This window comes from Panulirus ornatus, chromosome 16, assembly GCF_036320965.1.
Source record: "Panulirus ornatus isolate Po-2019 chromosome 16, ASM3632096v1, whole genome shotgun sequence".
In the NCBI taxonomy this organism is placed as follows: Eukaryota; Metazoa; Arthropoda; class Malacostraca; order Decapoda; family Palinuridae; genus Panulirus; species Panulirus ornatus.
The window spans coordinates 46,101,920-46,115,811 of record NC_092239.1 but is presented as its reverse complement, the minus strand read 5'-3'; the positions used below and the strand labels follow the sequence as shown (position 1 = coordinate 46,115,811).

The 13,892-nt window shown below is 39.9% G+C and overlaps 1 protein-coding gene across 1 annotated transcript in view; it reads left to right on the top strand.

Annotated features, from left to right (window-relative positions):
• The window catches only part of LOC139753928 (ionotropic receptor 21a-like), a 150,800-nt gene extending 139,328 nt beyond the window's left edge, over window positions 1-11,472 (top strand). The window contains exon 10 of the mRNA XM_071670886.1: window positions 10,884-11,472. Coding sequence (XP_071526987.1) covers window positions 10,884-11,129 — 246 coding nt within the window. The 3' untranslated portion in view covers window positions 11,130-11,472. The remainder of the gene's footprint in view (window positions 1-10,883) is intronic.
• The last annotated feature ends 2,420 nt before the right edge of the window (window positions 11,473-13,892 follow it).

Genomic DNA, 13,892 nt, shown 5'->3' with positions numbered 1-13,892 from the left:
TGAACACCCCATGTATACCAATTATTCCCTCAACTGCCACATTACTCACCTTTGCATTCAAATCACCCATCACTATAACCCAGTCTTGTGAATCAAAACCACTAAGACACTCATTCAGCTGCTCCCAAAACACTTGCCTCTCATGATCTTTCTTCTCATGCCCAGGTGCATATGCACCAATACTCACCCATCTCTCTCCATCCACTTTCAGTTTTACCCATATTAATCGAGAATTTAATTTCTTACATTCTATCACATACTCCCATAACTCCTGTTTCAGGAGTAGTTCTACTCCTTCCCTTGCTCTTGTCCTCTCACTATCCCCTGACTTTACTCCCAAGACATTCCCAAACCACTCTTCCCCTTTACCGTTGAGCTTCGTTTCACTCAGAGCCAAAACATCCAGGTTCCTTTCTCAAACATACTACCTATCTCTCCTTTTTTCACATCTTGGTTACATCCTCACATATTTAGACACCCCAATCTGAGTCTTCGAGGAGGATGAGCACTCCCCGCGTAATTCCTTCTGTTTCCCATTTTTAGAAAGTTAAAATATAAGAAGGGGAGGATTTCTGGCCCACCGCTCCCTTCCCCTCTAGTCGCCTTCTACAATATGTGAGGAATGCGTGGCCATAGATATATATATATATATATATATATATATATATATATATATATATATATATTTATATATATATTTTTTTTTTTTTTTTTTTTTTTTTTTTTTTTTTTATACTATTCGCCATTTCCCGCGATAGCGAGGTAGCGTTAAGAACAGAGGACTGGGCCTTTGAGGGAATACCCTCACCTGGCCCCCTTCTCTGTTCCTTCATTTGGAAAAAAAAAAAAAAAAAAAAAAAAAAAAAAAAAAAAAACGAGAGGGGAGGATTTCCAGCCCCCCGCTCCCTTCCCTTTTAGTCGCCTTCTACGACACGCAGGGAATACGTGGGAAGTATTCTTTCTCCCCTATCCCCAGGGATAATATATATATATATATATATATATGTGTGTATATATATATATATATATATATATATATATATATATATATATATATATATATATATATATATATATATATATATATATATATATATATATATATATATATATATATATATATATATATATATATATATATATATATATATATACACACACATATACATACATATACACACATACCCACACATACACACACACACACATATACATATATATATATATATATATATATATATATATATATATATATATATATATATATATATATATATATATATATATATATATATATATATATATATATATTATCCCTGGGGATAGGGGAGAAAGAATACTTCCCACGTATTCCCTGCGTGTCGTAGAAGGCGACTAAAAGGGGAGGGAGCGGGTGGCTGGAAATCCTCCCCTCTCGTTTTTTTTTAATTTTCCAAAAGAAGGAACAGAGAAGGGGGCCAGGTGAGGATTTTCCCTCTAAGGCCCAGTCCTCTGTTCTTAACGCTACCTCGCAAATGCGGGAAATGGCGAATCGTATGAAAAAAAAAAAAAAAAAATATATATATATATATACATATGAAAAATGTAAGAAATAATTTAGAAAACTGAAACTTCTAGCTTGAAATGAAACGAAAAATGAATGTCACATATGTTAATGTGCTGAGAGGTGCAACTGGAGGGATATCTGATGAATATCTTGTGGAGGCTAAGGTGAAGATTTGTAGAGGTCTTCAGAAAAGAAGAGTGAATGTTGGGGTGAAGAGGGTGGTGAGAGTAAGTGAGCTTGGGAAGGAGACTTGTGTGAGGAAGTACCAGGAGAAACTGAGTACAGAATGGAAAAAGGTGAGAACAATGGAAGTAAAGGTATATATATTTATATATATATATATATATATATATATATATATATATATATATATATATATATATATATATATATATATATATATATATATATATATATAGATATATATATATATATATATATATATATATATATATATATATATATATATATATATATATATATATATATATATATATATATATATATATATATGTTTCCCATATTAAGAATATATATATATATAAATGGGCCATTTCCTTCGTCTGTTTCCTTGCGCTACCTCACAAACGCGGGAGACAGCGACAAAGTATAAAAAAAAAAATATATATATATATATATATATATATATATATATATATATATTTTTTTTTTTTTTTTTTTTTTTTATACTTTGTCGCTGTCTCCCGCGTTTGCGAGGTAGCGCAAGGAAACAGACGAAAGAAATGGCCCAACCCCCCCCATACACATGTACATACACACGTCCACACACGCAATATACATACCTACACAGCTTTCCATGGTTTACCCCGGACGCTTCACATGCCTTGATTCAATCCACTGACAGCACGTCAACCCCGGTATACCACATCGCTCCAATTCACTCTATTCCTTGCCCTCCTTTCACCCTCCTGCATGTTCAGGCCCCGATCACACAAAATCCTTTTCACTCCATCTTTCCACCTCCAATTTGGTCTCCCTCTTCTCCTCGTTCCCTCACCTCCGACACATATATCCTCTTGGTCAATCTTTCCTCACTCATTCTCTCCATGTGCCCAAACCATTTCAAAACACCCTCTTCTGCTCTCTCAACCACGCTCTTTTTATTTCCACACATCTCTCTTACCCTTACGTTACTTACTCGATCAAACCACCTCACACCACACATTGTCCTCAAACATCTCATTTCCAGCACATCCATCCTCCTGCGCACAACTCTATCCATATCCCACGCCTCGCAACCATACAACATTGTTGGAACTACTATTCCTTCAAACATACCCATTTTTGCTTTCCGGGATAATATTCTCGACTTCCACACATTTTTCAAGGCTCCCAAAATTTTCGCCCCCTCCCCCACCCTATGATCCACTTCCGCTTCCATGGTTCCATCCGCTGACAGATCCACTCCCAGATATCTAAAACACTTCACTTCCTCCAGTTTTTCTCCATTCAAACTCAGCTCCCAATTGACTTGACCCTCAACCCTACTGTACCTAATAACCTTGCTCTTATTCACATTTACTCTTAACTTTCTTCTTCCACACACTTTACCAAACTCCGTCACCAGCTTCTGCAGTTTCTCACATGAATCCGCCACCAGCGCTGTATCATCAGCAAACAACAACTGACTCACTTCCCAAGCTCTCTCATCCCCAACAGACTTCATACTTGCCCCTCTTTCCAAGACTCTTGCATTTACCTCCCTAACAACCCCATCCATAAACAAATTAAACAACCATGGAGACATCACACACCCCTGCCGCAAACCTACATTCACTGAGAACCAATCACTTTCCTCTCTTCCTACACGTACACATGCCTTGCATCTTCGATAAAAACTTTTCACTGCTTCTAACAACTTGCCTCCCACACCATATATTCTTAATACCTTCCACAGAGCATCTCTATCAACTCTATCATATGCCTTCTCCAGATCCATAAATGCTACATACAAATCCATTTGCTTTTCTAAGTATTTCTCACATACATTCTTCAAAGCAAACACCTGATCCACACATCCTCTACCACTTCTGAAACCACACTGCTCTTCCCCAATCTGATGCTCTGTACATGCCTTCACCCTCTCAATCAATACTCTCCCATATAATTTACCAGGAATACTCAACAAACTTATACCTCTGTAATTTGAGCACTCACTCTTATCCCCTTTGCCTTTGTACAATTGCACTATGCACGCATTCCGCCAATCCTCAGGCACCTCACCATGAGTCATACATACATTAAATAACCTTACCAACCATTCAACAATACAGTCACCCCCTTTTTTAATAAATTCCACTGCAATACCATCCAAACCTGCTGCCTTGCCGGCTTTCATCTTCCGCAAAGCTTTTACTACCTCTTCTCTGTTTACCAAATCATTTTCCCTAGCCCTCTCACTTTGCACACCACCTCGACCCAAACACCCTATATCTGCCACTCTGTCATCAGACACATTCAACAAACCTTCAAAATACTCATTCCATCTCCTTCTCACATCACCACTACTTGTTATCACCTCCCCATTTGCGCCCTTCACTGAAGTTCCCATTTGCTCCCTTGTCTTACGCACCCTATTTACCTCCTTCCAGAACATCTTTTTATTCTCCCTAAAATTTACTGATAGTCTCTCACCCCAACTCTCATTTGCCCTTTTTTTTCACCTCTTGCACCTTTCTCTTGACCTCCTGTCTCTTTCTTTTATACTTCTCCCACTCAATTGCATTTTTTCCCTGCAAAAATCGTCCAAATGCCTCTCTCTTCTCTTTCACTAATACTCTTACTTCTTCATCCCACCACTCACTACCCTTTCTAAACAGCCCACCTCCCACTCTTCTCATGCCACAAGCATCTTTTGCGCAATCCATCACTGATTCCCTAAATACATCCCATTCCTTCCCCACTCCCCTTACTTCCATTGTTCTCACCTTTTTCCATTCTATACACAGTCTCTCCTGATACTTCTTCACACAGGCCTCCTTCCTAAGCTCACTTACTCTCACCACCTTCTTCACCCCAACATTCACTCTTCTTTTCTGAAAACCCATACAAATCTTCACCTTAGCCTCCACAAGATAATGATCAGACATCCCTCCAGTTGCACCTCTCAGCACATTGACATCCAAAAGTCTCTCTTTCGCACGCCTGTCAATTAACACGTAATCCAATAACGCTCTCTGGCCATCTCTCCTACTTACATAAGTATACTTATGTATATCTCGCTTTTTAAACCAGGTATTCCCAATCATCAGTCCTTTTTCAGCACATAAATCTAGAAGCTCTTCACCATTTCCATTTACAACACTGAACACCCCATGCATACCAATTATTCCCTCAACTGCCACATTACTCACCTTTGCATTCAAATCACCCATCACTATAACCCGGTCTCGTGCATCAAAACCGCTAACACACTCATTTAGCTGCTCCCAAAACACTTGCCTCTCATGATCTTTCTTCTCATGCCCAGGTGCATATGCACCAATAATCACCCACCTCTCTCCATCAACTTTCAATTTTACCCATATTAATCGAGAATTTACTTTCTTACATTCTATCACATACTCCCACAACTCCTGTTTCAGGAGTATTGCTACTCCTTCCCTTGCTCTTATCCTCTCACTAACCCCTGACTTCACTCCCCAGACATTTCCAAACCACTCTTCCCCTTTACCCTTGAGCTTCGTTTCACTCAGAGCCAAAACATCCAGGTTCCTTTCCTCAAACATACTACCTATCTCTCCTTTTTTCACATCTTGGTTACATCCACACACATTTAGGCACCCCACTCTGAGCCTTCGAGGAGGATGAGCACTCCCCGCGTGACTCCTTCTTCTGTTTCCCATTTTAGAAAGTTAATACAAGGAGGGGAGGATATATATATATATATATAAATATATATATATATATATATATATATATATATATATATATATATATATATATATATATATATATATATATATATATATATATATATATATATATATAAATATATATATATACATATATATATATATATATATATATATATATATATATATATATATATATATATATATATATATATATATATATATATATATATATATATGAATATATATATATATATATATATATATATATATATATATATATATATATATATATATATATATATATATATATATATATATATATATATATATATATATATTTATACATATTATTCGCCATTTCCCGCGTTAGCAAGGTAGCGTTAAGAACAGAGGACTGGACATTTGAGGGAATATCCTCACACGGCCCCCTTCTCTGTTCCTTCTTTTGGAAAATTAAAAAAAACTGAGAGGGGAGGATTTCCAGCCCCCCGCTCACTTCACTTTTAGTCGCCTTCTACGACACGCAGGGAATACGTGGGAAGTATTCTATCTCCCCTATCCCCAGGGAAATTATATATATATATATATATATATATATATATATATATATATATATATATATATATATAATTTTATTTTCATTTTGCTTTGTCGCTGTCTCCCGCTCGTGCAAGGTAGCGCAAGGAAACAGACGAAAGAAATGGCCCAACCCACCCCCACACACATGCACAAACAAACACGTCCACGCACGCAAAAATATATACCCACACATCAAAACGTACACACATATATACACACACAAACACACACATATACACACATGCACACAATTCACACAGTCTGCCCCTACTCACCCAAATCACCACCCCGCCAAACACGGAATAACATCCCCCTCCCCCTTCATGTGCGCGAGGCAGCGCTAGAAAAAGACAACAAAGGCCCCATTCGCTCACACTCAGTCTCCAGCTGTCATGCAATAATGCCCGACACCACAGCTCCCTTTCCACATCCAGGCCCCACAGAACTTTCCATGGTTTACCCCAGACGCATCACATGCCCTGATTCAATCAACTGACAGCACATCGACCCCGTATACCAAATCGATCAAATTCACTCTATTCCTTGCCCGCCTTTCACCCTCCTGCATGTTCAGGCCCCGATCGCTCAAAATCTTTTTCACTCCATCTTTCCACCTCCAATTTGGTCTTCCACTTCTCCTCGTTCCCTCCACCTCCGACACATATATTCTCTTGGTCAATCTTTCCTCACTCATTCTCTCCAGTTGCCCAAACCATTTCAAAACACCCTCTTCTGCTCTCTCAAAAACGTTCTTTTTATTTCCACACATCTCTCTTACCCTTACATTACTTACTCGATCAAACCACCTCACACCACATATTGTCCTCAAACATCTCATTTCCAGCACATCCACCCTCCTGCGCACAACTCTATCCATAGCCCACGCCTCGCAACCATACAACATTGTTGGAACCACTATTCCCTCAAACATAGCCATTTTTGCTTTCGAAGATAATGTTCTCGACTTCCAGACAATTTTTCAACGCTCCCAGAACTTTCGCCCCCTCCCCCACCCTATGATTCACTTCCGCTTCCATGGTTCCATCCGGTGCCAAATCCACTCCCAGCTATCTAAAACACTTCACTTCCTGCAGTTTTTCTCCATTCAAACTTACCTCCCAATTGACTTGTCACTCAACCCTACTATACCTAATATATATATATATATTTTTTTTTTTTTTTTTACTTTGTCGCTGTCTCCCGCGTTTGCGAGGTAGCGCAAGGAAACAGACGAAAGAAATGGCCCAACCCACCCCCATACACATGTATATACATACGTCCACACACGCAAATATACATACCTACACAGCTTTCCATGGTTTACCCCAGACGCTTCACATGCCTTGATTCAATCCACTGACAGCACGTCAACCCCGGTATACCACATCGCTCCAATTCACTCTATTCCTTGCCCTCCTTTCACCCTCCTGCATGTTCAGGCCCCGATCACTCAAAATCTTTTTCACTCCATCTTTCCACCTCCAATTTGGTCTCCCTCTTCTCCTCGTTCCCTCCACCTCCGACACATATATCCTCTTGGTCAATCTTTCCTCACTCATTCTCTCCATGTGCCCAAACCATTTCAAAACACCCTCTTCTGCTCTCTCAACCACGCTCTTTTTATTTCCACACATCTCTCTTACCCTTACGTTACTCACTCGATCAAACCACCTCACACCACACATTGTCCTCAAACATCTCATTTCCAGCACATCCATCCTCCTGCGCACAACTCTATCCATAGCCCACGCCTCGCAACCATACAACATTGTTGGAACCACTATTCCTTCAAACATACCCATTTTTGCTTTCCGAGATAATGTTCTCGACTTCCACACATTCTTCAAGGCTCCCAGAATTTTCGCCCCCTCCCCCACCCTATGATCCACTTCCGCTTCCATGGTTCCATCCGCTGCCAGATCCACTCCCAGATATCTAAAACACTTCACTTCCTCCAGTTTTTCTCCATTCAAACTCACCTCCCAATTGACTTGACCCTCAACCCTACTGTACCTAATAACCTTGCTCTTATTCACATTTACTCTTAACTTTCTTCTTCCACACACTTTACCAAACTCAGTCACCAGCTTCTGCAGTTTCTCACATGAATCAGCCACCAGCGCTGTATCATCAGCGAACAACAACTGACTCACTTCCCAAGCTCTCTCATCCCCAACAGACTTCATACTTGCCCCTCTTTCCAAAACTCTTGCATTTACCTCCCTAACAACCCCATCCATAAACAAATTAAACAACCATGGAGACATCACACACCCCTGCCGCAAACCTACATTCACTGAGAACCAATCACTTTCCTCTCTTCCTACACGTACACATGCCTTACATCCTCGATAAAAACTTTTCACTGCTTCTAACAACTTGCCTCCCACACCATATATTCTTAATACCTTCCACAGAGCATCTCTATCAACTCTATCATATGCCTTCTCCAGATCCATAAATGCTACATACAAATCCATTTGCTTTTCTAAGTATTTCTCACATACATTCTTCAAAGCAAACACCTGATACACACATCCTCTACCACTTCTGAAACCACACTGCCCTTCCCCATTCTGATGCTCGGTACATGCTTTCACCCTCTCAATAAATACCCTCCCATATAATTTACCATGAATACTCAACAAACTTATACCTCTGTAATTTGAGCACTCACTCTTATCCCCTTTGCCTTTGTACAATGGCACTATGCACGCATTCCACCAATCCTCAGGCACCTCACCAAGAGTCATACATACATTAAATAATCTTACCAACCAGTCAACAATACAGTCACCCCCTTTTTGAATAAATTCCACTGCAATACCATCCAAACCTGCTGCCTTGCCGGCTTTCATCTTCCGCAACGCTTTCACTACCTCTTCTCTGTTAACCAAATCATTTTCCCTAACCCTCTCACTTTGCACACCACCTCGACCAAAACACCCTATATCTGCCACTCTATCATCAAACACATTCAACAAACCTTCAAAATACTCACTCCATCTCCTTCTCACATCACCACTACTTGTTATCACCTCCCCATTTGCACCATTCACTGAAGTTCCCATTTGCTCCCTTGTCTTACGCACTTTATTTACCTCCTTCCAGAACATCATTTTATTCTCCCTAAAATTTAATGTTACTCTCTCACCCCAACTCTCATTTGCCCTTTTTTTCACCTCTTGCACCTTTCTCTTGACCTCCTGTCTCTTTCTTTTATACATCTCCCACTCAATTGCATTTTTTCCCTGCAAAAATCGTCCAAATGCCTCTCTCTTCTCTTTCACTAATACTCTTACTTCTTCATCCCACCACTCACTACCCTTTCTAATCAACCCACCTCCCACTCTTCTCATGCCACAAGCATCTTTTGCGCAATCCATCACTGATTCCCTAAATACATCCCATTCCTCCCCCACTCCCCTTACTCCCATTGATCTCACCTTTTTCCATTCTGTACTCAGTCTCTCCTAGTACTTCCTCACACAGGTCTCCTTTCCAAGCTCACTTAATCTCACCACCCTCTTCACCCCAACATTCACTCTTCTTTTCTGAAAACCCATACAAATCTTCACCTTAGCCTCCACAAGATAATGATCAGACATCCCTCCAGTTGCACATCTCAGCACATTAACATCCAAAAGTCTCTCTTTCGGACGCCTGTCAATTAACACGTAATCCAATAACGCTCTCTGGCCATCTCTCCTACTTACATAAGTATACTTATGTATATCTCGCTTTTTAAACCAGGTATTCCCAATCATCAGTCCTTTTTCAGCACATAAATCTACAAGCTCTTCACCATTTACATTTACAACACTGAACACCCCATGTATACCAATTATTCCCTCAACTGCCACATTACTCACCTTTGCATTCAAATCACCCATCACTATAACCCGGTCTCGTGCATCAAAACCACTAACACACTCATTCATCTGCTCCCAAAAACACTTGCCTCTCATGATCTTTCTTCTCATGCCCAGGTTCATATGCACCAATAATCACCCACCTCTCTCCATCAACTTTCAGTTTTACCCATATTAATCGAGAATTTACTTTCTTACATTCTATCACATACTCCCACAACTCCTGTTTCAGGAGTATTGCTACTCCTTCCCTTGCTCTTGTCCTCTCACTAACCCCTGACTTTACTCCCCAGACATTCCCAAACCACTCTTCCCCTTTACCCTTGAGCTTCGTTTCACTCAGAGCCAAAACATCCAGGTTCCTTTCCTCAAACATACTACCTATCTCTCCTTTTTTCACATCTTGGTTACATCCACACACATTTAGGCACCCCACTCTGAGCCTTCGAGGAGGATGAGCGTGACTCCTTCTTCTGTTTCCCATTTTTGAAAGTTAATACAAGGAGGGGAGGATTTCTGGCCCCCCGCTCCGTCCCCTCTAGTCGCTTTCTACGACACGCGAGGAATACGTGAATATATATATATATATATATATATATATATATATATATATATATATATATATATATATATATATATATATATATATATATATATATATATATATATATATATATATATGTGTGTGTGTGTGTGTGTGTGTGTGTGTGTGTGAGAATACGAGTGGTTGGGCCATTATTCGTCTGTTTCCTTGTGCTGCCTCGTTGTCGCGTGAAAGAATGGTTGAAAATAATATGATAAAAAGTAATATATATATTATACAGATAGATAGATAAATAGACAGATAGATAGATAGATGGAAAACTAAAGGCAATTCAGCTAAAAGGAACACTCGAGTAAACATATTCGTCAACTTTATGCTTAATTTTTGCTTTTTCAACCTTAAGATGAAAACAATGGAAACATTTGGTAATACATTGTGTCCTTGAGACTCTTGATCCTCTTCAGGCTGGGATCTACGAAAAATGGATTGAAGATATGTTATTACAAGCCAGTCAGGAAGGCCGTAGAAGACAACGGGAACACCATCAGCAGCAGAGTGAAGCTGTAGCAGTTGAGGACTATGATGGAGAGCTTCAAGCTCTGACCCTGAGGCACATGCAAGGACCCTTCATCCTCCTGCTGTTGGGCCTCTGCCTATCCTGGCTTATCTTCGTCATAGAGTGGGTTTTGAAATCAAAGACGCTCTTGTAAAGGAAATAAGAGTTTTTGTCTTTTCCAAAAGGATCTTTAACATGAATGAAATGAGTACCGACTCTTGATAACCCAGAATGTTCTAAGTAAAGTTCTTGTTTTAGTAGTCCAGAGCAAAAAACATGCTATATACCAGGATTTAAGACTCACGAATGAAAAACATATACAGCACCTCATTATATACCGTTAGATGTTGTCAGTGCTCATCTATTTCGACTGTAACAATAGTATAGATATACTGAAAAAATACAATGCTGGTAATTACATACAAGGTGTGAAAATAGACATGTAATCTTAGACTGAAGGAGGTCATCATTGGATTTCACTTCTGCTGGTTTTTCTTTACAATCTCATTACAAAGTACAGTTGTTTTACTTATACCACTCTGCAATGGTACAATGCACTTACTATGTCATTCCTGAGCCAGGCACCTCATCCTGAGCCGTACAAACATCAAACAGCCTAATTCACCGGTCAGTAATACTATAACCGCTATTACTGAAAAGTTCATCTGAAATCCCATCCACTCCTTGCTCTTTGCCACTACACTCAATCTTCTGCAAGCTATCACCTCTCCGTAATGTTCTGCACACTTCATTCTATTCACCTCCTTCTCAGGTATTTCTTATCCCTCTTTTTAGCTCTCTTGCCTTTTTCTTGATATCTGCCGCTTTCTCCTGTACTCTTCCTATCACTAGTACACTTTTCCTGCAGATAATGTTAATATGCCTCCTCTTCTTATTCACTAGCAATTCAATTTTCTCATTCCACCACTCACTACCTATTCTCCTACACCCACATCACACCTTCATGCCACTCACTTCACCCGTACATTTAAGCATGACTCCTTAAATATTTCCATTCCTTTTCCATTTCCCGTATTTAGTTTCCTCTTCAGCAACCAATCACCAGTATCTCTGGAGACAATCCACTTTCCCAAGCTCACAAACTTTTACTACTTTTACACATGTAATTTTCCCCTCTTTTCCTACACCCGTCACAAACCCTTAGCCTCGCATCTGCAAAAGCTGACCATGTCCCTCTCGCCCTCCCAGCATGTTCACATTCAATAACATTGGCTTGAGTGCCATCCATTTACCGCGTAGCGAGGTAGCGCCAGGAGCACATGAAGAACGGCCGCATTTGTTCACATTTACTCTCTAACTGTCTTGTATAATGTAGGGAAACATAAGTCCCTTATCCACGGTCATGCCTTACATACCTTACCGTGGTTTCCCTTGACCGCTTATATGCCCTGGCTCAGCCCGTTGTCCCCCGTATACCACATCGTTAGAATTTGTTTTGTCCAATGCCTGCCCTCATACCACCCGACAAGCTTAGGTTCCAGACTATAAAGGTATCTTTCACTCCATCCTTCCACCTCGTCCTCTGTTTCATTTTTTTCCTTTTTCCCTCCACTTCCGATGTGCATACCCTCTCAGTCATCCTCCTCTATTCTTCCTCTCCACATGCCCACATTATTTCAGCAAACCCTCATCAGGTTTCTCATACTCCTCTTACTTCCTCACCTCTCCCTTACTCTGCCATATTATATTCGATCGACCTCCTTGACACCACGCATTGTTCTCAGACAACTCCTTTCCACACACCTCCACCCTCTTCCGTACTTTTTCATCTATACATCCATACACTCCGCCTGGACTACCGTATCATCAAATACACCCATCTTAATAATCATATCAGAGGCAAGAGAATTATTATATAGTCAATGGGTCCATTGATCATGGAAAACATTGACTTAGTTCAAGACAATGAAGCCTTGACAAAGAGCATGGATTATTGTTTTTCATCTGTATTTACCGGTAAGCACACAGCTCATATCCCATTGCCAGGAGAGGGAAGCGTTATACAACATATCGACTTACAAATTGCAGATGACTGTAGGCATAAGATGGAATGAGAGTTGATTAAATGAACGATCTAGATAACATTGATCGGAAGATAGTGAACGACCGAAAAATGAGACAGTTGACTCCTTGACTGCTCTTCTCAATACGTCACTACCTACGAGGAAACTTCTAGAGGATTGAAGGTCTGTTAGTGTGACACTGATATTCAAGAAAGATGACATATTTCCGTCTGGAAATTGTCCCTCGATCATCTTACCGTATGTAGCTGGTAAACTTATGATCATTACAAGATCGTAGGTCATTTGAAGGATCACAACTTCATGAACAAATCTTAGCGTGTTTTATGATGGCACTGATCACGTCTGACAAGTCTGCTTGGTTTGTTTATTGATGTGATCAACACTTATGGTGAAAGTAAGGCGATCTTGATCTTCAAAAAGTAATTGATAAAGCCCTCGTGATGTTTATGTCATATGGGATAGGTGGACTTATACCTCGGACTGACTGGCCATATGCAGAGAGTAATGATTAATGGTTGAGCTTCAGAAAGGTTAGACGTAATAGGTACCACGCCGCAGTGATCAATCGGTTCTTTTCTCACAAAGATCAGTAACATTGATGATGGGTTGTGCCGTAAGAAATTTAAAATTGACCGACAGTCTTAAGTTGGGGAATAAATGAACCACAGACATCTAACGTCCACAGCTTAGAATTGACGGAGACAGACTTAATGAAGCGGGTTATAGAGTAGGAAATGGCAAAGTCTTGTATACTAAAACAAGATTTTGTTAGGCTATAAATGAGCATCGAAGCAAAGGTCTTGGGTATGACTTTTCTCAGATGGGCTAATGAAAGTTAAGCAATGCGAATAAAACTTCTTCTCGTTATAACG